The sequence below is a fragment of the Botrytis porri genome (genome assembly GCF_014898465.1).
Source record: "Botrytis porri strain MUCL 3234 chromosome Unknown BPOR_009, whole genome shotgun sequence".
Classification (NCBI taxonomy): domain Eukaryota; kingdom Fungi; phylum Ascomycota; class Leotiomycetes; order Helotiales; family Sclerotiniaceae; genus Botrytis; species Botrytis porri.
The window spans coordinates 1647757-1675571 of record NW_024066083.1 but is presented as its reverse complement, the minus strand read 5'-3'; the positions used below and the strand labels follow the sequence as shown (position 1 = coordinate 1675571).

Below are 27815 nucleotides of genomic sequence, written 5' to 3'. Positions count from 1 at the left end.
GCTGCCGCGTAATTTCATAAGAGGTTTTCTATGACAATATATGTGGTGTACCTGTAATTTACTCACCAAGGTCTGCTTTGTTGAATAGGTGAGAGGTGAGAGGTGAGAGGAGAGAGGAGAGAACAACGTCTAGAGGCTATCAAAAGTCTCGAGTTGTTTCGAGCCCAATGAAGAAAAGAGTGTTGCGGTTCGTCCCGCTTGGCCGTTTTGCTTGAGTACAATATACCCGGGATCAGAGGAATTCATCTATATGCTTGCAAAATTTAGTACAAGCGTGGGGATTTCTCCAGAATCTAGATCAATCCCACAAATGTCCACTTTTCTGCATAACTATATCTACCTTACGATATGATTGTGTTCTTTTTTTGGACTCTGTTTCTTTTCTACCGGGAACGTTGATTGAATTGAGGGAGGTATGGTAGTATCCCGCATGAGTCTTTTAATTAATCCCAATGGGTGATTTCGTTTCACCCGCGTTGGTCGTACATGTCAAATGGCTAGGGGTGCTTATCTTTAGACCCTGGACACCCTTTACTTTTGTAGGCTTGATCACTGATAACCCCATACCAATTAACATGAAATATGAACCAGAATGTTCCGCACATCATGAAGCACCTTTCACGAATTTCGGACTCTTTGAGTACTACAACAAGGTTGATCAGCTCATGGAACTCAATGCACCCCAATGACATCTTGAAAAGTGTAACGAGCAATTGAGACTGAAATTGAACGGATGAACGTTGACGGAACTGATCAGCCACTCTGAACTAAATTATCATTGCACCAAACTCTCTCAAAACCCTGATGTCGAGTTTCCTCCTGAAAGTCTTCTAGTTTTTATAGCATCAGATGCTACGAGCATGTCCGAGCCCCATTGCGACAAAACTCATACTGATGATTCACATCTTCCCAAGGGTGGTTGCAGATACATTCTGCTACATCCTGAATCAAAGCAGCTGCGATGTGCGTGCGTCGGATTTGCATCCAACCGATCCATTCCAGGCAGTTTGTGTCATTGTGGACACCAGGCAGTATATCACAATTCAGACCCAGAATTTTCTAGTAAAGAAGAATTAGATGCGTTGAAGTTGAGGATTGGTACTCTCGAGGAGGAGCTACATCGAGAACGACGTATAGGGAGAGTTGGCTTGTTTGATCGGCTTACAAAATTAGAAGAGCTTGTGGAAAAAGAGAACTTGGAACGCGAAGTTGAGATAAGAAATATTCACCGTGGCATCGGCGGTCTTTGGCAGAACGTTGGCCTCTTGAACAAGCGAACACCATATCACGATGATCGGATCGAAGGATTAGTGGATGACGTACATAGAATTCATGCTAGGATGATCGAGTTGGACGATGCGTCAATGAAAGTAGAAGATAGAGTAGACGCTCTTGAGAATGTATCAGCGCGAACTTTCGCACCTCCAAAGAGGACTCGACGAAGAAAAGCATCGACGCCTCCTACTGCAAATTTGCAGATCGCAATCGAGAACACGACAAAGTCTGGAGAAGGTGGTGCTATAGGGGATTTTAAAACGCCTACAAATGGTTTTGCATCAGGTCAGGAATTCCCGGAAAGAGATCTTTCGGGTGATCGATGTGGAACTGGTTCATGGACTGTACACGTCTCCCTTATGCCCACATCATCCCAGCCTTTCCCCTTTGAAAAGGACACGGCAGCTTACAAAAGATGCCTATCTCGAGGTTTGCATCAAAAGATAGTTGTGCCCGACACAAATGGTGATTCTTTTAAGGAGGCCGTGTGTTCTGCTTTTGAGCCAGTCCTGCGAGGAAGGCCTTGGCAACCACTTGTGGCCAAGATCTGTGATGTGAAAAATTTAAGAGGCCTTCCGATGCTTCGACAACTAGACGCACAGTTAGTGAGTATGCTCCGGAGCTTTTCTTTTGCTTGTGTCGGCGATACTAACTTCAACCGAGCAGGCCTTCAGTGATTATGATGTTGACTTCTTGAAGAAATATTGCGCTGTCCTTGACGGGTTTGGAAAAATTGAAGATTTATATATTGCTATGACCGAAGATACAATAACTTGGGTCGAAATGCGCGAGCTAGAGCAATTTCTTCCAGGACTGGAATCTGCATGGTCCCATAGTACGTACCTAGATGGAGCACGGGTAGATATAACACTTCAAGCAATGAAGGATGAATCTGGTGAAGCCACAGCCTCCAAACAAAAATCGGCAGACAATTTATTGCTGTCGTTACCAGCCGCTGAGAATTCGCCATCGAGCATAATTCTAAAGAGACATGCGTCAAGGATATCTAGAACGCCAAGTTTCGACTCATCATTTGAAGGAGAAAACCCTAGAACAAAATTGAGGCAACTCTACAATGGAGCAGGGGTGGATATAGGCAGATGTGCTAAAATTGCTTGATGGAAGGTCGACTTTCGTCGGAAGTCTTTGAGACTATTAACCACTTTTTCCATCAAAAGTCTGATTGTTGATATGCTGTTTGCTCGAGATCACAAGTCTATGAAACAGGTTCCTCAAATTAAATATCAACATTATGCAGTGTTGTCGAGAAGTCCCATGAGAATCAAGCATAATTCTCAATGTAGTTTAAGACACTGGAATAGACAAATAACTACACATTGGAGCATGTCTTATGTCTGCAAGACCACAGAATAGAGGATCGACAGATTGTGAGGTTTCGTAAGTATTCTTTGGTGCAGAACAACGGGAAGAAGACGATTAGTTCGCAATTTTAGTAGACCCAGAATACCGATAACTTGGACAAAAAATCGAAGTTTAAGTGTTTGTAGCAATCTCTCGAGTCTCTGAAGATCAAAAACTGAATGAGATAATCGTTCTAGCTATTCCGGGACCTCGATTTAGCAGCCCCCCGGGCCCCTCTTGTAATCATATACCGCGGCGCACTGTGAATGAAAAGACATCAAGGTTAGCATTGAGCTTGGTTGAATAATCACACTTGACTGAGATGCCCGATTCTCCTTTCGTCTCAAAAACGCTCTTGATGTAGAGTTCTTGAACGGACTTACCCGCGTGACTCCTAGACAAATGTACTCTATCTATCCTAGTATCCTTGTTGTACCATTCTGCAAGGCTACCATCATCTCCGGACCCTTCTAGCTGTCAGGAATACGTGTGAAGAAGATTAGATTTGAAAGGACTACCAAAGCGTCGAGTTCGTCAAATTTAGACAATGTGTCCGGTATATGAAATGTAAGAGTTGAGATGAAAGTTCCTTCTAAAGTAAAACTATATTTGAATGTAATGAATGAAGTGATTACCGGTATCAGAAGATTCACATATCAAGGAACCTAGCAGAGGCCCAGAGTAAGTCCAAGGATTGTGGCCTTAGGCATCAACAGACAAGGCTGCAGACAGCCTTACGCTAATTGCACTTCCGAACTAAACTAGCATGACGTTCTTCCACCTGAGGGGCAGACAAACCTCAGCCTAATGGACAACAACATTTCATCCCATCCCTCATAACTAATTCTCCGTTCCATCAAAAGTATCTACAAAAAGTATTCGGAAAGATTTGGGGTTCCGTTGATAATAAGAGAACCACAGATTTTTGCTTGGGTTCTCTTCTTTCCTCAGGAGTGTTCCTCAATTCTCTTTGGTAACCTTACAATTCTTTGAAGAAGATTATCGTCGTATAACGGCACACAGGAGTGCATGACTACAATTGCAATCACCGACAAAATTAAGAGCAATACTCTCTTGCTATTCCTCTTATTCAGAACGAAAAAATCCTCACCGTACCTCGCACTGAAAATTGAAGGACATCAGACTCGCTCTTTCCTGTCTTGCTATAATTGTGCCCCGCACCTTAATTCGCTTGAACTTGTGTATATTCTCACCTACAATGGATATCAATTCTCCAAAGCGTCGCAAACTTAGTCAGAGAACTCCCGACCAGGCGCAGACGGCAAAAGGAAAAGGAAAAGAAGTCATGACGATGACAACAAGTAGGTTCTAGGATTCATCCTCGTAATACAATTCATTAACCAAAGTAGGTCAAAATGGCTGGCCTCCCAATAAAGTCCCGGTGGAGATCTTCAATCTCATCATCATGAACCTACCTCGATCCACCATCCATAACATGCGATTGGTAAATCGTGAGTTTGAAGCAAATGTTTCTGAATACCTCTTCAAATATGTAGTGGTTCCATTTAGACCAGAGATTTATGGCATCACTTCCGAGCCGTCCACTTCTCATAGTTCAATATTGTTACAAGACAAGGGCATGCGTATCTTTCAAGGTATATCGTTGTAATCTTTATTTGGTTAACCTTCAGCGTTACTAACATTACCTAGGTTTCGGTCGGCACATCAGACACTTTGCTATGTGTATATCATTTCACCCTTTTGATTATTGACAAATTGCTAATAACTTGATTAGCCTTCGAAGTCGATATTGCAAAGTTGACTAAACCTCCTGTAAAGCATAACCACGACACAATCACAACTTTCTGGGGTTCTTACAAATGGCCATTCCAGGAATATAATAGATATGCACAATTAGAGGGCCTAGAGCAGAAAGCTGATGAAACTCGAACCATGACAAAGGCATTTCAATTCATTGTAGCAGCAGAAGAACTTGGCCTATCTATTGATGGGGGCTTGGGATGGCTTGCTGGACCAGACATTAACCATAAAGTTGTTCAGCATGGCGAAAAACCCACGGTATTTGGATCAACAAGATTCGAACCAGAAACAGAACCTGAGCCAAAGCAGAATGTGCGATTAAATCAAAACACTCCACCTTTTCGAACAGAGCTTTTGAACGATACACGTTCCTTACTCCAGAGAGTGTTCCAGGAATCAGGATTCGCTAGCGACCAAATCAACCAATCTCTCGACCATGCTCTCTCCGACGCGGGCTCCGCAAATGCACGTACACAAGTTCGACAGGTTGGAGTCCCTAATGCACCCTCCATTCCTTATGCCGATTTCGAAGAGGGTATTGCTCGTATACTCGGAAACCATTTCGGAACTGGCAATCCTGCAGTGGGAGATGAAGAAGAAGAAGAGGATGATGATGATGATGATGATGATGATGATGATGATGAAAGATTGAACACCGAGGATAGAGTTTCAACTGATGGTGAAGACGAGGGTAATGGTCAAAGCGAAGGCAACGTTTTCAACAATGTTCCTGGACGTCCCAGATCTAACGGCGCCCCGGGTCGTAAGCGCAAGTCAACACCAAAGTGCCATTGTTTAAAGCCGAACGAACTCACCGGCGCACAAAAAGAAATGTTACTTGAACTCGAATGGGCACAACGAGCATTTATGCAGACTTTTACTATTGCCGTTATTGACAGTCCTATCACATTTGCCGGTGTTAAAAAACTTACTATCGCACGCTTGCCAAATAGACATTTACCCAATCTCGTACGCGACGATTTCTGGGATAGTATACCAAATTTGCTTGAGCTATCTCTAGGCATAATCCCCGACTGGCGTGAACTTGTCAAACTTCCTACCGGTTGGGTTCAAGATATCAAGTTACGCCCATCCAAGGCTGTCATTGGTGTCTTTCAGCTCCTTTCCAAACAAATATCTCGACGTCAGCAAATCGAGTCTTTACATTTTGAATGGGTCGGCGGTGGAGAGTACGCTCCTGGTCTCTTCTGCCGGAACCAGCATATACTTGCTGCTCCCATAGTTTCAGATTCAATGAGCATGGTTAGTAGAAAAGGAGAGAAGGAGGTTCTTTCACTACCCTATATCAAGAATCTGTCACTGAAGAACTGCTGGTTAAGTCCACATATGTTCACGCGATTTGTCAAAGATCTCAAACAATGCAGCCTTCAATCCTTAACACTTGATTCGGTTTCATTGACCGCCTTCATTCGCCCTGGACAACACCCAATGCCTCGAGCAAATCACCAGCAAAATGCTTTGGCACAAGCCATGGCGGTAGATATGGCGGTAAACATGGGCTTCGCGAATAACCATCATCTTGCTGCACATGCTGCCTTGTTTCCGCCCAACATGGCTGCAGTGCCACCATTTCTAGCAGCAGCACCGCCAGCAACTCAGTTGCCAGCGGTCATGCCCAATTCAAATGTCCAACCAGCATGGCTCAATGAACCTCGCAATGGTTCCTGGGCTCAGGTTATTGACACTTTGTCTCCTGGTAATAGACTGGCAGATTTGCGCAATGCCAACGAATTTGGTGAAGAAACCCAACCCAGAACTCAGAGTAGTTTGAAAAAACTCGTTTTCAAGTCATGTGGATATGCCCGACTTCCTCTTGAATTCAATCAATCGGCAATCCATGAAGGTGGTGGTGAGCATCGGGGATCCGTACCTTCCGGAGTAACAAAGAGAATCAATGACTATGAGAGCATCATGATGAAGCCGGGTGACAGCCTACTTGCTTCAATAACAAACGCGATGAGCGATCTTGAAGTTGAAGTTCTACAAAATGCGTGGAACATGACTCTTGGTTGGGGAAACTTACCTACGCGGCTAGCAACTGAAGCGAATCATGATGGGATCCTGCGCGCAGGCTGTGGTAGATTCAATGGGTCCATTGTAGCTGCAGCTCTAACTTCGACTTCAGCTTCTGAAGTTTGATTTGATGCATCAATGATTGTTCTCATGTTTTACAAGGGCACAAATTGCAATCACCTTGTCATTTTACTAATCCTACTGGTACCGTAATTTCTTTCTTTCTTTAGGGTGTGTTTTTGTGGGATAAGGATGTCTTAGGACGGATTTATTTTATCATACACATTTTTCTTGTATACTACCACCTCTTTTCTTCTTTCTGGGCAGCATGGCGGGGTCTTTATGACATGACACCAAAGCATAACGAATGGGCTCTTGGTGTTGTCTCAAACTTGCATTTCAGGTTGCATATTAGGGTAAACAATTGGTCTCACGACTTATAATCTGGATTGGACGGGAGTTTGATATGGAAAATCATTGGGGAGTTTAGTGAAGGTGTCGGATGAGCCAAGATCACGAAGAATTGTGTTCGACACCATCGATTAGACCAGATGCAGTTTCTGTATCACAGATTTGCTGATATCTATCAATCATTGGAATGCCGACATGGAATATTTCAGGCGCTCTGGGAATTGACATGAGTGATAACGACGAAGATAGTCGGAAAATTCTTTTTACTTCGTAGGAATAGTGTGTCATGTACATGATGAAAATTCATTAGAATGATGTAGTGCGTTGATGTGATGTGATTGCATGCTATGATAATGATGAGTGTAAGGTGTTTGATGGTCTGGATAGCTTCTGATGTTGGAGAGCATTGCAATACTCGGAATGCATTCAATATTCAAATAGTTTGCATTTGATTCAAAGCGATGCTTGTAGATTGCAGTCGAGAAGGCTATTTGAGAACTCCGAGTAAATCTATTCTGATAATTAATTGTATGTCCTGATCTGACCCCGCTTGCCAATCATTTTTCCTTCTCTTACTCTCTCCCTCTCTCCTCCTTTTTGTCTTGATTCCTTGTGTCCCATCGAGCAGGTATAATCGTGGTTGGAAAAAGGGCCCTGGGTTGCGATTATTCGCGATTGGATGGGTGGGATTAGAAGGCTGATGGAATTTAGAAGTTTGGTGATGATGATGGAGAAGAGGGCGTGAAAGAAAGAAGGAAGGAAGGGAGGAAGGAATGTAGATTTGAATTTGGATAGTATTGGATTGGGAGGGTGGGTTATATGGAGTGGGTTAGATGGGTTATAGAATGAGGGTTATAGAATGAGGGTTATAGAATGAGGGTTATAGAATGAGGGTTATAGAATGAGGGTTATAGAATGAGGGTTATAGAATGAGGGTTATAGAATGAGGGTTATAGAATGAGGGTGTGAGAGGTAGTCATGTTTAAGAGGGGTGGGAATGGGAGAGGCTGAGAGGGCTGGATGGCGTAGGGTGGGGACCTGAGGGGGTATGGGAATATGGGAGATGGACGGTGGGAGATTAAAAGGGCGATGGTATGCTCGAGGGCTGAAGAAACAGTGAGATAGATAAGCAGCGAAGAGGAGGGAGCGGCAGGGACTGAATGAGAAAGCTTGCGTAGGTGTTGGGCATCTTGGAGGAAACACTGTGTGAGATGTATCTATGTAGAAGGTAACAGTCATGCGGAAGAGTGACAAGTGATCTAAGTTCCTGTTTATTGAAAGCCCAAGAACATTTGGGCAGTAAACGGCGTTGACTCGTTATGCTGTATTGAGACACTAGGCTATATTTCATGAGGCGTAGAAGGGGTTCAGACTTGGACTTGTATGTGTAAAACCGGGAGCGAGATATTCGGAATGTAAATTGTGTCCTGTAGGTATGAAATTATTGCTGTATTCGATTCTAAAGAAGGAGCTAGCCGTGTATATTGAGGATGTTTGACGGGAACGTTGCTACAAGTAGACAGGGCCTCATTTTGAGTGTGTCGGATTATGGAGGGCTGAGATATAGATTCTGACGGTGCCGAGATTTACTTTATTTAACGCTAAAAGCCAACTGCCGCTCTGTTGATGACTGGATGGGTTGCCAATCGTTTTAGAACGATCTAGGCCCGCGTCTGTCTCGTGAGAGAGAATTGAGACTTGCATTTGATGGACAGCGTCTGATGCAACCTGGAGCTTGAGGGTTATCAATTCCCGTTAAATGGTGCCTGACTTGGCAGTACTCGATAACAAATAGCAAAAATATCACAAGCACCCGTGGCATGAGTCAGATAAATTCGTCAAGAGGCAATTAAATTTTCTGCAAGAAGTTCATTTAATGGTTCATTTATAGTGCAGCAATATGTCACCTGTACAAGCCATCCATTTTTTGAAATACACTTGTATGATGACCTTCATATCAATGCCCAATCGCGCAAACCCCAGCCAACCATAAAAAGAGAACATCTATGCAGCAGTGATAGCTTGACGGATACGAGCACCACGTTGTCTTGAAGACAAGTGTGCGGTCTCACGTCCAACAACAGCCTCGGACTTTTGAACAACTTCCTCTCCTTCGGTCAAGATCAATTCGATGTGGCAGGGATTTGACATGTATGGATTGATCTATTGAATATTAGCTTTGGGTGTATCGTAGGCTTTCGATATAAACTTACACGACCGTGAGCACGGTAAGTTCGGCGGCGTTGCTTTGGTGCTTGGTTGACTTGGATGTGCTTAACAATCAAGTTTCCGGTATCGAGACCCTTGGTATCGGCGTTGGCCTCAGCGTTCTTCAAGAGACCGAGGAGGAACTCGGCGGACTTGACTGGCCATCTAGCACGGGTAACACCGAATTGCTTTCCTATTGAAATATCCCTATCAGCCTTCCATTCTTCTCTAACCCGAATTTCTCGATTCCCTTCTGATGTCAATGCTCGAACGTACCTTGAGCAGCACGTCCAGTTCCTCCGGCGTATCTTCTCATTGGGACAGCCTCCTTGTGTTCTTGAACGTTCTCAAGGAACTTGACGGCGCGCTGGAGCTTCCATCCCTACGCAATATTAGTAATTGTCGAATCGTAAGGGCTTCGAAAACTTGCGTTGATAGCTTGTGCTGTCTCACGGGTATTCTTGAAAGAAACACGGAGGTAAGAACCGCGGGATCTGGCGCTCTTGGCCGATTCTGATCATAAAGTCAGCAATTACCCTTGGGAGGTAAGTTTTTCGGAGGCAAGCAAAGTCGATTGCATTTTCGTACCTATCTCAGTAGCAGCGTATCGTACCTATAAGCAGATATCTTGGTTAGCAATTCATCCAAGTAAAAGTTGTATATCCAAAATATGACAGCACAAGTAAGTCTTCCGTAACCAGCGCAATCCGCCATGTACCCGGTACAAAGGGACCGTGAACTCGACCCAACAGCGTCAAATTTCTTTGCAATAAATTCTTCCCACCACCAGCGACTCTCCAAATCAGTTGAGCCAAAGATCTGGCTCAGCGCTTTAGAATTTCCCTGCAGTCGGCCCCTCCATCACCAAGTCCCCAATTATCCATTCTCCAACATCTAATTGTCGCAATTGGTTCCAAACAATCGTACACCCTCCAGAGTAACAATAGAAAACACATTCAACGTACCATCTTGACGTTTGGTTGCTGCGGTCGTTAGTACGGAAAATTTCGGTATGATCTTGATGCTCTAAATTTTTGGGAGTTCCTTCCGTTTTGGCTCGCTTGATTGTAGTTTGCCCTAAACACATGACCTGACTAAGCCAAATACGGAAAGCGCGCTAAAAACGACTTTTGCACTTTCCTGAAGTGAAGCGAATTGTACGAACTTTTTCGACCTCTTGAACTTTCTGCCTCTCGAAACTCCTCTCGACACCATCGACAATCAAGATACTCATCGCCCACCATGAGTTTAGTTACGCGAGTACCCCTTCGAAAATTCCCATTTTATGAGGTCCCGATCGTGAGGTGCTGCAGAAATTTTGTGACCTTCAGTGAGGTTGCGCTCCAGCTCGATCGCTTTCGGACCCCTAATATCAAAATTGTCTTGAACGTCTAACTGACAGTATATTTACAGTGGGGAGAAGTCCAACTTTCAATACATCCTTCGATTATTGAACACCAATGGTGCGCAAACAAAAATTCTCATTTTCAAGGCCCAGGCCGTGGCCGGCACTTCTGATCACAGATTTTACTTCCTGAACACAAAACTGACTTCCTGAACAGTTGAGGGAAAGCAAAAGGTCATGTTTGCCCTAACAAAAATCAAGGCGAGCATTCCATCATTCCCATCGCCTCGTTATCATTCTAATTCCATTTTAGGGTGTCGGACGTCGTTACTCCAACTTGGTCTGCAAGAAGGCTGATGTCGATCTCAACAAGCGGTATGGAACACATTGGAAACGAGAATAGAAGAGCAAAGGACTGATCAATGATAGCGCTGGTGAACTCACCTCCGAAGAGCTCGAGAGAATCGTTACCATCGTCCAAAACCCAACCCAATACAAGATCCCATCCTGGTTCCTCAACAGACAACGCGATATCGTAGACGGCAAGGACTCCCAAATTCTCGCTAACGGTGTCGACTCCAAGCTCCGTGACGATTTGGAACGCCTTAAGAAGATCCGTGCTCATCGTGGTCTCCGTCACTACTGGGGTCTCCGTGTCCGTGGACAACACTCCAAGACCACTGGTCGCAGAGGTAGAACCGTCGGTGTTTCCAAGAAGAAGGGAAACTAAATATTTGCGCTTCTGGGATTTACGGTTGGGTGGAGTGTGGCTTTTGCGATGGACTGGTACTTTACATCTGGCTTAACAGCTTCTACAGCATGATGCTGTTACTGGGCATGCCCCAGGAAAATCAGTTCATGAAAAGGAAACAATAAATCATCAATGGCCTCACTACAATCTTATGTGCTTTCAGAACAATGTGCCAAGATTGATTTCCAGGTATGCCTACGAATTATGAGATCTGTTTTTACAAAGAATCTGGACTGCAAACGCCCCAAAATTGTGATTGAAATTGTTATCTATGCATATATTATAGAGTACAGGCGATTATACTTTCTATGCTACCCCTTCGTCTATTATAGTTTTCTTTAAAGAGAAGGAAGTAGGTTGCTTTTTAATGGCCCTTGAATTCTAGATTTGGAAGGAGCAGGTGGCAATTACTGAAGGCTTAATCGGCATCACGTTTTGTTCTCAACGAACTTCAAGCATGGAATGTTTAAATCGGACCTTTAAGCTGCATAGGATCATTCTCCTATAGCTGAACTATATCAAAATGCTGTGATTATATCTGCTCATATGTACGATATAACTTTTTTTAATTCTTAAAATGACGAGTCAATCAAGCTACCGGTACAGGATATATAACCACAAGTAAAATGTCAACTACTTTTGCTAACCCCAACGCCATTCTAGACCCGCTAAACGATACCAAACCCAAGTTACAACAGAAGACTTGGACTCTCAATCTTCATGAGTAACAGCCATATCCAACACCTCGACTCTTCCCTGTCCTTTCGTCTCCGTACTGATAAAATCTCCTAATCCCTTAAATGCACCAGGTTCTACAAACCCTACTACCTCCCACTCTGATCCCATCACATCCTGAGTCTCGACCTGCTCCACATATCCTAATACTCTATCCTTGACCGTCTCCTTCTTATCGCCCTCTCCCTCATCAGCAGATTTCGGTCCAGGAACCTTAACAACCTGCTTCAAAATCTTGGTAGGTAATGTAACTCTCAACCTCATCCTCGCTCTCGCGACTGGAATCGGCTGGTGAGCAATCAAGGCCTTCATCGCTTCCAACGCCTGACTCTTCGCGCTCTTTGTAGCCACGACACCCGTCCAAGCATGCTCTCTCGCCCTAGGTATTGGCTTCGCCTCTCCTTCTTCTCCTGTCGTCGGAGTTGCAGTTTCGCTGCCCAGATTCTTATCTTTTTCCTGTGCTTGCGAACCCTGCGAACTGAGCATCTCGAGTGCTTTCTCTATCATTCCCGTAGTGTACACGCGCTTCGACTTTGGATCCACAAGTTTACTGGCTACGATACTGATCACTTCATTGTGCACTCGCTCCAACTGTGCATGGCGTTCTTTCTCTCCAACTTGTAGTTCTCCCTTGTTTAATATCTCGAGAATGATATCTTGGACTGGAGTATCCTTTCCAAAAGCCTTTGCTAAATCGGCCGTCGGTGCCGTTTGTCCTCGCGAAACATTTAGGAAAACGTTAGGGATTTGAAGGACATTGTCGATATCTTTTTCGTTGCCGGAACGCCATTCGAGTACTTTGTTCTTGTAGCAGGCGATTTCGAAACGCTTTTTTGCCTTCTTGTATCGTACAAGGGATACGTTTGTGAGTTTAATCTGGTTAGAGGGTTGATTGATGGGCATCTTGACGGTTCGCAAGGTGGTGTTGATGGAAAAAAGGAATTTGGAATATCTCTTTTTCTTAATGGTCTGTGAGATTTTTCTTTTTTGCGCGCGGGTTTACCCTTACATCACCCCGCGCGGAAGGGCTGAGTCACTAATAAAGGCACGGCATATTTGATATCAACTTCGCCGTCATTTCCAAGCATCCCGAGGTGGTCTTGACTCTTGAGCTTATCATCTACACTTATCTTAGTGGGGATCAGGATGGAAGAATGAATCCAATGTTGTATGTGGACTTGTAGTAACCTGTAGATAGAGAGATCCCTCAATAGGTATGATCATTTCGTAAGATATCTTCATCATGAGTCACTTCATTGATGAGAAGAAGCAACGATTCTATCCAAGTCTCCTTTACCGTACAGCCATCATAGCTAGTAGTACCCACCTAGGTATTCATGTCTGAATCATGCTTTTATCGGTGAATGAAAGTCTGAGACCAGAGTCATGTGTCCATCGCGGGTACCTTGACAGATTGATAACCATGCAGTGGCGTCAGGGGAATCTTAGCCCCAGACTCTGTTGTGATACGCTGGGTTTCTCTTTAAACTGCTGGAGAGATATATCAAACTTCTACATTGAGATTTTCGAGATAATTCGAGGTAATGTGATATAACAATCAATATGATAGCTAAAGGTGTAAAATCATAAAATGGATGATTTGATAGATATCCAATCAATGATATTAACCCAAGTAATGATCTTGTGATGGTGAAGCATTCTTCCACCATAGATTTGTTTTTGGATGCGGGAATTCCCATGGCTGGACTGATAAGCATCCATCCAACCTCCAACTCCCAAGGGTGCCTTGCTACCTAGGTCATTGAGGCACGAGCACAACACGTACCAGGCACGAGCACGAGCACATCAGCAACTTGGGTAGCTCTTGGTTACCCTAACAACTTGCTCAGCAGTTACCGCCTTGAAACCCTATTCCTATTCAAAGATCCCGTCTATCCCTTCATCCTTCTTGCTTCTTTCTTCTTTCCCTCTTCCATCTCTTTATCCTTTTATCATAACACCCATCTCTTTTGGAAATCATCATATAAAATAGAATAAAACTACAACAATACAGCCTCTATCTTTCATTGCACTTCATCATGAAGCTTCTCGCATCAACCGTCCTTATGGGCGCTGCTGCGGCATCCATACCTCAACAGCAGATTCTCCAGAACCCATTCGAATCAGCAACAAAGCCGGTCTCTGATGCTTGGTCTAAATCAATGGAATCTTTGGGTCAACTCACTGGTTCCATGAAAGGCATGACTGCCGAAGCCAAAGCTATCTGGGATGAAGTTTCGATGCTTTTCCCGGAGGCGATGGAAAAAGCTACCTTCTTCTCTCAACCAAAACCTCACACAAGAAAACCAGATTCTACTTGGGATTACATTGTTAAGGGCGCAGATATTCAAAGTGTCTGGGTTGAGAACGCGAAGGGAGAGAAGGAGCGTGAAATTGATGGAAAGCTTGAGCAATACAACATGAGAGCTAAGAAGGTTGATCCTAGTAAGCTCGGCGTTGATACTGTTAAACAATACAGTGGTTATTTGGATGACGAGGAGAATGATAAGCATCTTTTCTATTGTGAGTATTACTTTTCTTTCGATGCCTTGACAATGGAGCACGTTTCGTGATCACAACGACACCAATCCCTTCCAATATGATTTTCTACTACGAACGAATATGCTAACAAGATTCAGGGTTCTTTGAATCTAGAAACGACCCTAAGAATGATCCAGTCGTTCTTTGGTTGAACGGAGGGCCAGGATGCTCTTCTTTGACCGGTCTCTTCCTCGAGCTTGGTCCTTCCTCAATTGACAAGAACCTCAAATTACACAACAACCCATACTCATGGAACGCCAATGCTTCCGTCATCTTCCTTGACCAACCGGTCAACGTTGGATACTCATACAGTGGTTCATCTGTTAGCAACACAATTGCTGCAGGCAAGGATGTTTATGCTCTTCTCACCTTGTTCTTCAAACAATTCCCTGAATACGCCAAACAAGATTTTCACATTGCTGGTGAATCTTATGCCGGCCATTACATTCCAGTTTTCACCAGTGAGATCTTATCCCACAAGAACCGCAACATCAACCTCAAGTCCGTTCTTATCGGCAACGGTTTGACCGATGGACTTACACAATATGAACACTACAGACCAATGGCTTGTGGAGAGGGTGGATGGCCAGCCGTTCTCGGTGCCAGTGAATGTCAAGCTATGGATAACGCTCTTCCACGTTGCCAAAGCTTGATTCAAAACTGCTACGACAGCGAGAGCGTTTGGTCTTGTGTCCCAGCAAGCATTTACTGCAACAATGCTATGATGGGACCTTACCAAAGAACTGGACAGGTATGTTAAACTAAATAATCTTTGAAACACAAGATGCTAATACGTTATAGAATGTTTATGATGTCCGTGGCAAATGTGAAGACACCAGCAACTTGTGCTACTCTGCCCTTGGCTGGATCAGCGAGTTCTTGAACAAGGCTGATGTTCAAAAAGAGCTTGGTGTTGAAGTCAGCAGTTACGACAGTTGCAACTTTGATATCAACAGAAACTTCCTTTTCCAAGGTGACTGGATGCAACCTTTCCACCGTTTGGTACCAGGTATCCTCGAGCAAATCCCGGTCTTGATCTATGCTGGTGATGCTGATTTCATCTGCAACTGGCTTGGAAACCAAGCATGGACTGATGCTCTTGAATGGCCTGGCCAAAAGGCTTTCAACGCCGCCAAGACCAAGGATCTCCAATTGGAGAACGGAGACAAGACTGGTACCTTTAAGAGCAGTGGTAACTTCACATTTGCTCGTATCTTTGGTGCTGGACACATGGTCCCAATGGACCAACCTGAGGCTTCGTTGGATTTCCTCAACAAATGGTTGAATGATTATACTCTCTAGATCATTAGATATTGGCTATCTTAGACTAGAATATACACGGATGATGAATGAAGGAAGCAAATTGTATTTATTGCGATGAGATTGGGCATGGCATGGATGGGAATCGGACACTTTCTTTCGATTGTACTACAGTAATGGAATAACACGGATACACATTAATCTGATATTAAACACATGAACTTATGAACTTCTACTCATGCAGTGACCACCCTTCTATTTGATTTACTTCTATTGGTGTTTGTCTACTCAATGGATAATGATAATGATTATATCTCAAGCACACAGTCCCTTCGAAACCTGAAAATGAGGAAGCTAGAAAGCATTTGATTGTTTTAAAAATTGAAGTAGGATAGACATTCACAGTACCCAACTGTCAAATATGAATTGGCATAACTTATCAAACTACCCAACGTCTAATTGTCCTATCCGAGTTGATAGATTAGGAACATTTAATCGTCCGATATTGATTGAGAGATTGAAAGCATCGAATTGTGAGATCTGAGTTAGAACATTCCGAACACCTAACTGTCACACTTGAATTGACACATTGAAAGCATCTGATTCTTGAACTTTGATTGGGGATTGGAAGTATTTGATTGGTGAATTTGATATGGGACATTGTAGATATTTTATTTAAGCTGTGAATTAATACTAATTCCTAGGAAGACTTCGTAGCTTATCGTACTGTTTCTCAATCACAATCGCTCATTAATATCAACTTTCAAGTCATGACAATGTTCCCACGATACTCCTTAGATACCGGTACACTGTTACCCTGCTTAGGTAGGTACCTGGGTACTGATTACATACAATGAGGCATTGACCGTTGAAAATGTTGAAAATGGGTGGCTGGTACTCTTCCGAGGTGTACGAAGTATTTGTCTTATCGTGATGAAAGGTTTCGATGACGATGGAAGTTACAATGTTTCAGTACCTTCCTTTTCGAGATGTCGACGACATCTTAGCACGTCCCGATCTCCATTTAATGAGTTACGAATTATGGGGATTTTGCATTTATCGTATCTGGGGTGCAAGATAAGGTAGGGGTGAGCTCGGATGAAGCTATTGTAGCTTGTGAGGTGAATTAAGAAAGTATATGCAGGAAGTCTACGTCGTGAGTTATACAACCTTGGTGGTGCATGGAAAATGCATTGGGTGCTTGCGAAAAACCCCGCTCAAGATTTATCTTCAGTAATTGATAAGCAGGGCGGTAGCGCTGATTAATTTATCTTCCTTTTGTCACTTCTTCTTCTTCTCCTCTCCTTCTCACCGTCAATCAATACATGTCACTTCATCGTCATGTATTCCTCACTCCGGGTACCCATCCTTCTCACAGCAGCAACATCAGTTGCTGCTCAATTCGTCAAGGCTCCTACAGATCTTATTAATGCCACTGGATACCTTGATTTACCAGTTCGATACAAAGAAGTCCCAACTGGTATCTGTGAAACGCAGGAAGGTGTTAAGAGTTACTCGGGATATGTGGATGTCGAGGAAGATCAACATGTCTTTTGGTATGTTGCTACCTCTGGTCTCTAGATTTGACCAAACTCTCATCATTCCTAAATAATCTTTATGTTAACATCCCTCTAGGTGGTTCTTCGAAACCCGTAACGGCAACGCTTCGGAGGCTCCATTAACAGTATGGATCAACGGCGGACCGGGCTCTTCTTCTATGATTGGTCTTTTTGAGGAAAATGGACCGTGTTACATTGATGCAAAAGGAAGTGTGATCAATAATCCTTATAGTTGGAATAATGTCAGCAATATGATTTATATTGATCAGCCTACTCAGGTATGTGAAATTGAGAGAAGAGAGGCGATGGACTCGTGAACTGACCCCATTGCCAGGTCGGTTTCTCATACTCAATTCCAGTCAATGGATATGTTGATCCTAGCTCGGGTTACATCATCACTTTGCCAAATGCTACTTGTCCAGACTATGCACAGGGTTCGGACTGTGGAACTTACAGTTATGGAAATGAAAGTCTCACGGTTAATTCTACCCAGGCTGGAGCTCCCAACTTCGTAAGTTTTGATCTAGGTCTTTCAAAGAGATGTACTGATGTAAACATAGTGGAAAACATTGCAAGGATTCATGGGTGCCTTCCCTGAATACTCTCGAAATGGATTTCACTTTGCGACTGAGAGCTATGGTGGTCATTATGGTCCAATATACAATGAGTATATTGAAACTCAAAACGCGAAGAACATCTCCGGTGCTCATCAAATCTCCCTTGAATCAGTTCTCATCGGAAATGGTTGGTATGACCCATTGATCCAATACCAAGCTTACTACAACTTTACCGTCTACCCTGGAAACACATACGACTATTCTCCTTTCAACGAGAGTGTACAAGCCCAATTCTACAACAACCTCTATGGTGCCGGAAACTGTGTCGATCAAGTCAAAGACTGTGCAGCGAGAGGTATCAATGAGATTTGTCAAGCCGCAGATACTTTCTGTGCTGATCTCGTAGAAAGTATCTTTGACACCTATTTGGGAAGAGATGAATATGACATGAGAGAATTGACACCTGATCCTTTCCCATATGGCTACTACACATCATATCTCAACACACCAAAGGTCCAAGCTGCTATTGGTGCTTTCCAGAATTTCAGTACTTCTTCAAGTACAGTAGGAAATGCTTTCACCGCTACTGGTGATGATGAGTAAGTGGAAGTCAAAAGCACATACTTCACGAAGGTTACTAATCTCTTTACAGTCGAGAGTCTGGTACTATTGAGGCAGTCAGAGCATTGCTTAGCCAAGGAGTTTACGTCGCTATGATGGCTGGTGATGCCGATTACAAGTAAGCACTTCAAGTACCAACATTAATTTAGATCCCTCCTAACACAGATCTCCAGTTGCAACTGGCTAGGTGGAGAAGTAGTCGCTAACGAGGTAAACGCCACCAACTTCTCCCTCGCCGGCTACACCAATATTACCACCTCTGACTCCATCGTCCACGGTCAAGTAAAGCAATCTGGACTCTTCTCCTTCTCCCGCATCTACGAGTCCGGTCACGAAGTTCCCTTCTACCAACCTCTTGCCTCTCTCGAAATCTTCGAAAGAGTCATTGGAAGAAAGGATATCGAAAGTGGATTGATTAGCATTGATGGTAACAAAACTTACTTGACGACGGGAACGCAAAAGAGTACGTATAGAGAAGGCAACGCAACAATCCAATTCGAGGTTTTGCCATCAAATAGTACATACAACACCACTTTGAATGGACCAAACCCAGTAAGTCTCGCGAAGACGGAATTAAAGAGGTCACTTTTAGGGAGGGATAGTGGAAGTGGAGGTATGAAGAAGAGATTTAAGCCGCAAAGTAAGAAATCAAAGAGGACTTGGCATTGAGTTGCATGAGGAACAGAGCAGAGGGTGAAATACAATCTTGCTGCGAGTTTAAGATATTTGCTAGGAGGAGCTACACTAAAAGAAGGAAGGTGGTACATTTCCAAAAAGTAGATAATGATCAAATGAGCAAAATGAATGGCAATTAATTTCTAACTTTAAGTTTTGACTGTTTGTGAAGGTCAATTCAGACTTCAATTCCTTAATTTTACTTCATCGATTTAACATGAATTCTGTCAATCAATGGATGTACCAACTACAAATTGCGAAACATCTCCTATGTGGCATAAGAAGGGTCCGCACTCAAAGGTCGTTGCTAGGTTCGCTCTTGTCTTGTACGCAAACGCGAGGATGGTTTAAGATCCACGGGTGAGGTATCCAGCTCAAGACCGGCTTTGGGAAAAAGCTGGCCGAGCGAGGCAGAAGACGGGGTAGGGAGGAAGGAGGGAAGGAGAGGGAAAGGGAGAGGGAAAGATACTCTACCGTTGGTGGTTTGATATATGGGTGCTAGAGCTTCTTGCGTGCTTACACCTGTCGTAATGGTATTGCTTGAGGATGCATACAGATGGTGAAGGGGAATCACTGGCAAGAAAGAAAGAGAGAAGAAAAGAAAGAAAGAAAGAAAGAAAGAAAGAAAGAAAGAAGGGTACGTGAACGGCTTAGGATATGCAGTTCGTGATATCCCTGGGTAGGTAGTAAGTACCCACCTTGAACAAGTGAGTGCTGATTTCCAAGCAATCACTTTTTAGAAGGTATCTCCCGTAGATTGTTGCTCAAACGAAACGCGAAAGAAATGAAACGGAAAGAATTTTTCTTTTTCCATCGTTGAATTTAACTCGGACAAACTAAGCTCCGATATTTTCGGCGCTGGGTGAGTGTGTGTCATTATAGTGTATCTGATAAAGCTTCTCCGATGAAGGTTCGGCGCTAAGATAAGCTAAGGCAAGCTTAATTCTGAGATTCAATCCATTTAGATAATAGATCCCACTTTTCTAAGGCTTTTCGATATTTCGCACTCGGGACTCGGATGGTGGTGCTGGTTTGGGAGGGGGATACGGTTGGCGGGCTTGTTGGAACTTGGGACTGGTTCTTTTCGGTTGTAGGCTTTAGAGAGTGGAGGGTTGGAAGTTGGAAACTCGGATTAGGTGGGATGGGGGGGTAGAATGCATTGGATAGAGAATTGTGAGGATTTTGAGGATTAGATAGCTGAATATAAAAAAGTACATCTGGTTGGTGAAAGAAGAGACTTAAACATAAAATAGATTCATATTCCTCAATACCAAGAATCTTTTGCAGGAGGCTGACATGTGTTTATGGCTGTGAGGTTTGCTTGGCACATTGTCGATGTGCCTGATATCCGTATTGGCAAGACTTGAAGCGACAGGATTATTGGCTGGAAAGTCCATAGGCGTCATGATTGCAGTGAAGGATGGAGTTGTGGTGTTACTTTATGAAGTCCGGGCTTGGGTTTTGCGGGGAGAAAGATGAGAAGATGAGAATGCCCAAATACGCATTGGGTAACATCTCAGAAATGTTTAATCACGCCTGTTTCCATCCAGTACAAGGATGGAGGCACGACGCTTGTGATTCGAGCAAGGCCGGCTTGAATGGAGAGAAGCCAAGACTCTTCCTCAAAATTGGATGGGATGGACCTACCCTCTCTTGACGAACAGAATTAACTAGGTTTTGTTCCTGGATCAGGAAGTTATGTTCTTCTTTATTCCTTTCGCCTTCTTTTCTAACAGGTGTGGAGGTTGAGTCTTCCTTCTTGATGCCATCGCCATATTGTCGGTGCAACATTCAGGGAAAAAGAAAAGGTAACTTATACTTGAGGTTAAGAACGATTTGTATGCTGAATGATTTAATGAGAGTGGATTGCGTTCTTTGTCACTCGATCGATTGATAGCCTTCCTTATTAGTTGGTTGTTTTCAAATCTGCATTGGGCTTCTTTTTTGATTTGCTGTGTTTGCGATACATACCGCATTGGATTGGAAGGACAGGACGACCAACATTCGGTTTAATAGATGCGATAGTGCTTTGATAGAAGGGTTGAATCATTGTGCAGAATGTCTCGTCTGAGAGTGACGATTCCTTCTGCGCCAACCCGTATTGCGGCGGTGGTTGAGAAGACTTTTCGGGCTCTGATCTCAGTTATCATTGTTTGTGTTATCTATAGATACTGCTGGATAGGTAGGGCAACATCTCAACTCTCCTCGGCCCACAACCCCTTACTCCGAGACGCTCACAGCTAATAACCAACTCGCAGATATCTCCGATCCATACAAATGTGGTGCGCTACTGAATAAAGGCCAATGGCTAGATCCAGGTCCAAGATGGAGCTCGAAAAATCCTTTTCAGAATTGGCAACCTCCAGGATGTATGATGCATGAATACAAGCGGAAAGACATACAAGAATGTTTCAAGGAACGCAGATTGGTCTTTGTTGGAGATTCCACCACACGACAGATTTTCTGGGCAGTCGCAAAGAAGATGGACCAAAGAAGAGCTGAGGAACAGATCACAGAGCATTTGGATTTGGATTTGGCGGACAAACACAAGGATTTGGAATTCAGTTCTTCGGGCGTTACGGTCCAGTTTATTTGGGATCCATATCTCAATTCTACGGGTTTGGACCGAGAATTGAAGAGCTTTAATGCAAATCCGGCGCAAGATTCGAAAACGGATGAGAGTGCTGGGTTGATATTGTTGGGGGCTCCGGGGTTGTGGTATGCGAGACATGGACAGGAAAATTACTTCAAGGATTTCAGAGATTCGATTGAGCATGTTATCCCTTTCATGGATCATGATGGAGGAGAGCATGCTTTGCGGGCTGCAGCATCACAATCGTTTCCTTCGAAGAGGAAATCTCCGAATTTCTTACTCTTAGCACCGGTACAGGTACCTTGGTATCAGGCTCTATCGCCCTCTCGAGAGGAGACTATTACACCGGAAAAGATCGATCAAATGAACGATTATTTACAACAGGTTTCTGCACACTCGGAAGCTGATATCGTTTGGAGCTTTTCGCTCATGACTTGGGCTGGCCAAGGAGAATATGAGGAGAGTGGATTGCATGTGGTTGATAACGTGGCCCATCGAAAAGCTGATGTTTTGCTTAACCTTCGTTGCAATGCAGACTCCGTTGGACGAGGCTATCCTTACGACCGAACCTGTTGTAATAACTACCGACAGCCTAATGTGATTCAATGGCTCTTTGTTTTGGTTGGAATGATACTACTTCCTAGTGTCTTTTTACTGCGCCGTAAGCATTTCTTAAGAATTGGACGTCTATTACCTCAACCAGAAGTTCTTGGTGCTCTTATGACATTTGCTTTGGCAATTTGCCATTGCTACTACGCTGATCGAACTCAATTATTTGAGAAAGAGCATAAGCAATTTCATAAGAGAGAGTTTTTTATAGCTTCTTCTGCTGTACTTATCGCTGGTCTTCTTTCCGTTAGAATGAACAATCCTTCGAGTCCTTCCAAAGGTAATCATGAAGTTAGAGCTCATGCTTTCGATTATGGATTTCTTTCGAGAGATCAAACGGATGAGTGGAAAGGTTGGATGCAATTCTTAATTCTTATTTATCACTATACTCATGGGTCAAAAACTCTATGGCTGTTTGAAATCATGCGAAATCTTGTCGCTGGATATCTTTTCATGACAGGATATGGACATGCGATGTATTTTCTCAGGAAGGAAGATTATTCTTTCACAAGAGTGGCCAGTGTTCTAGTTCGACTGAATATGCTTACTTGTGCTCTAGCATATATGATGCGTACTGATTATATGGCTCACTACTTTGTTCCACTTGTCAGTTTCTGGTTCTTGGTAGTCTACTTTACTTTGAAGGTAAAGCAAGAGAAGAATTCCAGCACCGGATTCTTATTGGGGAAGATATTCATTTCAGCTAGTCTTACCACGGCTTTTATTAAAATCCCTGGGGTTCTGGAAGTTTTAGCTTTCATACTGAAGTACACATTTGCCATTTCATGGAATATGCAAGAATGGAGATACCGCGCTGGAATGGATATGCTTATTGTGTATATCGGTATGGCAACAGCAATTCTCTATCTACGTTTCATGCGCATCAGAACTGCCTCCGTAAGTTGCACATCTAAAATCGACATCCTTCTTCGACCCGTGGCCCGCCATCCGACACCATTCAAGACTATTGCTATAATAGCCTCGGTTATTCTCCTCCCTGGCTTCCGCCTCTTAACTCAACGATCTCCAGATAGAGAAGACTATCTCTGGTGGCATCCTTATATATCCGCGATTCCAATTCTTGCATTTGTCACCCTAAGAAATTCTCATAGCATTCTGAGGAGTTATCATTCGGCGATTTTTGCATGGTTGGGAAGATGTTCGTTGGAGACTTTTGTTTTGCAAAGTCATATTTGGATGGCAGCGGATTTAAAGGGGGTTTTGAGATTGGGGGTCTGGGATAGGTGGACGGAGGCTGCGTTACTTACGGTTGTTTTTGCGTGGGTTGCTTGGAGGGTAGAGGGAGCTACGGAGACGATTACCAGATGGATTGTTGATGGAGGTTGGAATGGAGGTAGTGCGAGTGGTGGGCAGGTTCAAGGGCAAAAATATCATTCGAGTCATGAATTGGGCGGCTTGGGAGCAACTTTGAAACCGGACTTGTTGCCGATGACTGAGGATGGAGAGGGAACGCCGAGTAAGAGTTTTAGATTTGAGAACTGGGGTGAAGATGCGAATGGGAATGTAACGGGAGTGAGATGGTGGAGAAATGCAATTGTGAGAGGTGTGAGCACGGATTTGAGATGGAGAGTGGGTGGGATTCTGGTGGCGTTATGGGTAGGGAATTGGGTTTATAGGTGATTTGATTTTTATTAATGTGGAATTGTATTGTTGGGGAGAAGTGGGTGGAATGGAATGGTACTGGCTCGGGAACGAGTGGCCTGCCTGTAGATGAATATTTGGGGAATATGCATCATGAAGGTGCTGGTTCTGGGGATTGTGGATTAAGCCTTTCGGCGAATGCATATGATATATCATATCCCATATCGAGGGCGATTGAGTGTGGGGAATGTATATAGCTATGACACCTAGCATATCTTAAAGATTTTGAGGAGGGAGGGGGAATACTATATTGTGTGTGTATTTCTTTTGATTGTGGTTCAATTTTTCAATGGGTTTACAATTGATTTTGCATGAGTACGTATATGGGATGAGTGGGTGTAGAGAAGGTGGAGAGGAGTGAAATATAGCTGGCTAAAGATTTGAAATGGGAATTTGGAATGAGAATAGGGTACAGGATTGGCTCTGGGCTCTGGGCTTTGGTGATGTGGGTGATGTACAATGAGGGGATGAGGGGGTGGAAAGATGGTTGATCGGGAAAGAAGGAACCATGATGTATAATGTACAATGGTATTCCCTGTATTGCTCTTTTGTGTCTCTCGAGAAGGTGGGACTTCTTTGCGCAAATCTAGGAATCCCCCTTTCTTCGTGTCAATCGCAATCTTAAGTTGAGGATTTGTTGGAAGGGTATGGATTTTTGTTCTTGGTTTGTTGGAAATGGGAGCGGGGAATGGGAATGGTGATGCGGAGAGAAGATGAATGGGCTGTAGAGAAGATGAAGAAAGACGTGGGTTGGAGTTACAGTTCATGTGGCTATTCTTTTAATTGGTGATGTGATTTTAAGATGCTTCCTTTGGTTTTTTGTTCTTCTTACTGTTTACTGTTTACTATTAATTTTCAGCTGTCAACTTATAAGTGCATATATATATACATACATACATCGGGCGAATTTGTTTTGTCGGTGGAATACTTGGGGTCCGACTTCGAAGTTTTAAACTCGAGAGCTGGAAGTGGTTCCTTGTTAATATTTCGATATCTTTGTCTCATCGGCGTCATGTCAGGACCCATGGTGTATACCCAATTCTTTGAGTTTCATAAAGAGAGGACTTTGTGGTATATACTCTGTTTGATTCATATTTTTAGTGTGTCTTATTTTCTCGTGCAAGCTTGTAAGATATATATCTGACTCTCTGGTTCGGATTGCCGCGTCTGCTGTATTCTGTTTTCTACTATGTATATCTACCTACTCCCCGGGTATATTACGTTCTCACATATACCACACAACACCTTTCACACTCACACTGTCATTTTTCATTCATTCGCTATCAACCTCTTACAATCGTTACTTACAAAGTAAAGTTAGGTACGTATCATCCGGAAAATAACCCTAGTTCCCCCCGAAAAGAAAGCCCGGATGAGTGGCGCAGGGATAGGAACAGGTCAACCCACACAGAGCCGGAACGAGCTCGCTAACCCACATGTTACTTCCGTTGATTTATGTAGCGTATGAGAAGGATATGCGGGTGGAAAGGTTGGAAAGGGTGGTGCGTCAGTTTCTTAATTAGGTGCTAGGTGAGTGGAATTGGAGTTGGATCTTTTTATGATTTGGATTGTTTGTGAGGTTTGTTTGGTCTCGAGGTGTCTAGATGGAAAAACTCATTTTCACATTACACTTTCAGAACTTGAGTGAAATGAGATTTCGAGATGTGAGAATATGACTACTATCACCAAGTTAGTGCAGAAGAGGTGAAAAACTTTTTTTTTTCTACTCTAGTCGTAAGAACTGGAAATATGTCATTTCATTCATTAATGTCATATTTGCATATATTCCATGCAAACCTGTAACCCAGGAGAGAGTAAAATTTTCAAACGCCCTCTCCATATTTCAAAATGACAACGCGATTTCCCAATCTCCGACACCAGTGTGTTCTGTCTCAGACTCAAAAGCTTAGATCAATTAATGCGACTCAGCACGCTCAACATGTTCTCTATTCTCTGCCTTTTCATCCCCACTAACAGCAATACCACTAGCATAAGTTCTTGCCTCGATTTTCTCCGCGCTGGTCTCGGTTGCGCCGGCTGCTACGGCGTCTACTTCGCCGAAAATGGCATCCATACGCTCTAGTGACATGCCTTTTGTTTCGGGAAGAATGAGGATTACGGAGATCTGATCTTCGTTAGTTTTTCTGTATTTCTTCGAACTTTGGGGGAAAGATGATAGAGATGGGGAAAATGGGAGGAAAGGAAGAGGAAATATACCAGAGCAACAACATTCAAACTGAACAGTAACCAATAACTTTTCCCGCCAACTTCGTCGTTGAATCTTGGCCATGGTTGGGTGAGAGCTAACAAACATACAGTTTGTCCCAGAAGCGGAAGACCAAATTCCTCATCACGAACTTCTTGGGGAAAAGTCTCGGATGCGATGGCTGGGGTTACGGGACTGTTGGACCAACAGCTAGATATCAAATTAGCAAAAACTTCCAAACATAATAGTCTTTGAGAGAAGAAGTAGAAAACTCACTAAGTCAACCCCACAATAAACAACATCGCCACCTCCGCTATCGCCGCCCTCCTATTCGAATTATCCGGATACGCAGTTGTCAAACTACTCAGGATCAAAAGCGCCATACTCTGAATCGCAAATCCCGCAATCAACACACTTTTCCTCCCAAATCTATCCACGGTAAATGTATTCACAAGTACGATGACCAATTGCAACGCAGCTTGTATCCCATTATCGCGAGCGCTTGATGTCCCTGGTCCCAACCTAACGATTTGTAGATGATAGCTGCGTACATGTTAAGCGCAGCTATACCACCGAATTGCTGCAGAGCCATGCCGTACACACCGTACGCGAGACGTTTGCGCATTCCGACCGAGGAGAGGAGTCCTATGTATCCTGTTTTGAAAATTTTGTGGTACTCGTGTAAGGACATCAATTCGTGGAATTCAAGACGCACATGATCATCTGTGACGGTGCCGGAACGCAGTCTTGCAAGTGTGGATAGAGAGTGCTCTGGGGTATCGGGATATTTTTATAAGAGCCAGCGAGGAGATTCCGGATACCAGAAGGAGAGAAGGATGAACATGAAACTGATGGGGATTTGGATGACGTTGGAGACGCGCCAGGCGATGCTGAAGGGGGAGGTGTGGAATGACATGCCGTAGCCGGACCAGAAGGCAATGAAGGTGCCGAGTTGGTAACCGAATTGAAAGACGGTGCCGACGAAGGAGCCGCGGAGACTGCGCGGTGCACATTCGGCGACGTAGAGATTGGTTGCTATGTAGACGCAGCCGAAACCGAGACCGGTTACTAGACGGCCGAGAATGAGGACTCCGTAGGTGTTGGGGACGACTTGAATTATACTGTGGTTGTTTAGTTTGTTTGTGATAAAGAGATAAGGTGAGAAGTACTCACACTCCGATAATCATAACCGTGATAGAAATTCTCAAAGCCCATAATCTCCCCACTAAACTTGCCAATGGACCTCCGATACACAATTGAGCAAACCCTATATGTTCTACCTCAGCGTCTCATACACGTACACACACCAAAATCAACAAGTCTACAAAGCATACCCGTTGTCGCCCAAGGAATCGTAGCAATAACCCCTGTCTCGTCGCATTAACCGCATAATATTTCGTAAACTGCGGATCTGCCAAAATGACAGTCATAATGCCTGCATCATATCCATTGAAACATGTCGAGAAGACCATTCCGTAGAGTAACAATGCGGCATAGCGATCATTCGCGGGCAGGAAAGTTTGAAGAAACCCCATTTTTATTTATTCACTTGGAGAAAGGCAGATGGAGAGATGGATGAGAGGTGGGATGTCAATGGGTGGGTGCATGTTTATGTCTCTCTCTCTCTAT

The 27815-nt window shown here is 43.7% G+C and overlaps 10 protein-coding genes across 10 annotated transcripts; 6 read left to right on the top strand and 4 right to left on the bottom strand.

The window, feature by feature from the left end:
- Positions 1 to 860: 860 nt before the first annotated feature.
- Positions 861 to 2394, top strand: EAF01_007304 (uncharacterized protein; the record flags this gene model as incomplete). The annotated part of the gene is made up of 2 exons (XM_038915559.1): positions 861 to 1880; positions 1942 to 2394. 2 exons carry the CDS (start codon positions 861 to 863, stop codon positions 2392 to 2394), a joined length of 1473 nt encoding a protein of 490 aa, XP_038769197.1.
- Positions 2395 to 3856: 1462 nt separating this feature from the next.
- EAF01_007303 (uncharacterized protein) lies at positions 3857 to 6579 on the top strand (the record flags this gene model as incomplete). Its single annotated transcript, XM_038915558.1, has 4 exons — positions 3857 to 3959; positions 4008 to 4253; positions 4309 to 4341; positions 4394 to 6579. 4 exons carry the CDS (start codon positions 3857 to 3859, stop codon positions 6577 to 6579), a joined length of 2568 nt encoding a protein of 855 aa, XP_038769196.1.
- Positions 6580 to 8868: 2289 nt separating this feature from the next.
- On the bottom strand, positions 8869 to 10040 carry EAF01_007302 (uncharacterized protein; the record flags this gene model as incomplete). The annotated part of the gene is made up of 6 exons (XM_038915557.1): positions 8869 to 9027; positions 9078 to 9265; positions 9349 to 9454; positions 9503 to 9585; positions 9661 to 9685; positions 10038 to 10040. 6 exons carry the CDS (start codon positions 10038 to 10040, stop codon positions 8869 to 8871), a joined length of 564 nt encoding a protein of 187 aa, XP_038769195.1.
- A 274-nt stretch (positions 10041 to 10314) lies between these two features.
- EAF01_007301 (uncharacterized protein) lies at positions 10315 to 11147 on the top strand (the record flags this gene model as incomplete). Its single annotated transcript, XM_038915556.1, has 5 exons — positions 10315 to 10328; positions 10486 to 10535; positions 10635 to 10678; positions 10731 to 10792; positions 10847 to 11147. The coding sequence occupies 5 exons, from the start codon at positions 10315 to 10317 to the stop codon at positions 11145 to 11147; spliced, it is 471 nt and encodes a 156-aa protein (XP_038769194.1).
- Positions 11148 to 11879: 732 nt separating this feature from the next.
- EAF01_007300 (uncharacterized protein) lies at positions 11880 to 12806 on the bottom strand (the record flags this gene model as incomplete). Its single annotated transcript, XM_038915555.1, has 1 exon — positions 11880 to 12806. One exon carries the CDS (start codon positions 12804 to 12806, stop codon positions 11880 to 11882), a length of 927 nt encoding a protein of 308 aa, XP_038769193.1.
- A 1136-nt stretch (positions 12807 to 13942) lies between these two features.
- EAF01_007299 (uncharacterized protein) lies at positions 13943 to 15746 on the top strand (the record flags this gene model as incomplete). Its single annotated transcript, XM_038915554.1, has 3 exons — positions 13943 to 14426; positions 14543 to 15195; positions 15246 to 15746. 3 exons carry the CDS (start codon positions 13943 to 13945, stop codon positions 15744 to 15746), a joined length of 1638 nt encoding a protein of 545 aa, XP_038769192.1.
- Positions 15747 to 17045: 1299 nt separating this feature from the next.
- EAF01_007298 (uncharacterized protein) lies at positions 17046 to 19110 on the top strand (the record flags this gene model as incomplete). The annotated part of the gene is made up of 6 exons (XM_038915553.1): positions 17046 to 17260; positions 17340 to 17541; positions 17598 to 17774; positions 17824 to 18419; positions 18473 to 18559; positions 18615 to 19110. The coding sequence occupies 6 exons, from the start codon at positions 17046 to 17048 to the stop codon at positions 19108 to 19110; spliced, it is 1773 nt and encodes a 590-aa protein (XP_038769191.1).
- A 989-nt stretch (positions 19111 to 20099) lies between these two features.
- EAF01_007297 (uncharacterized protein) lies at positions 20100 to 20522 on the bottom strand (the record flags this gene model as incomplete). The annotated part of the gene is made up of 2 exons (XM_038915552.1): positions 20100 to 20211; positions 20413 to 20522. 2 exons carry the CDS (start codon positions 20520 to 20522, stop codon positions 20100 to 20102), a joined length of 222 nt encoding a protein of 73 aa, XP_038769190.1.
- Positions 20523 to 21174: 652 nt separating this feature from the next.
- EAF01_007296 (uncharacterized protein) lies at positions 21175 to 23959 on the top strand (the record flags this gene model as incomplete). The annotated part of the gene is made up of 2 exons (XM_038915551.1): positions 21175 to 21298; positions 21375 to 23959. The coding sequence occupies 2 exons, from the start codon at positions 21175 to 21177 to the stop codon at positions 23957 to 23959; spliced, it is 2709 nt and encodes a 902-aa protein (XP_038769189.1).
- A 1765-nt stretch (positions 23960 to 25724) lies between these two features.
- On the bottom strand, positions 25725 to 27721 carry EAF01_007295 (uncharacterized protein; the record flags this gene model as incomplete). The annotated part of the gene is made up of 7 exons (XM_038915550.1): positions 25725 to 26105; positions 26198 to 26396; positions 26463 to 26708; positions 26738 to 26957; positions 27036 to 27307; positions 27360 to 27466; positions 27521 to 27721. 7 exons carry the CDS (start codon positions 27719 to 27721, stop codon positions 25896 to 25898), a joined length of 1455 nt encoding a protein of 484 aa, XP_038769188.1. The 3' UTR covers positions 25725 to 25895.
- Positions 27722 to 27815: the final 94 nt, after the last annotated feature.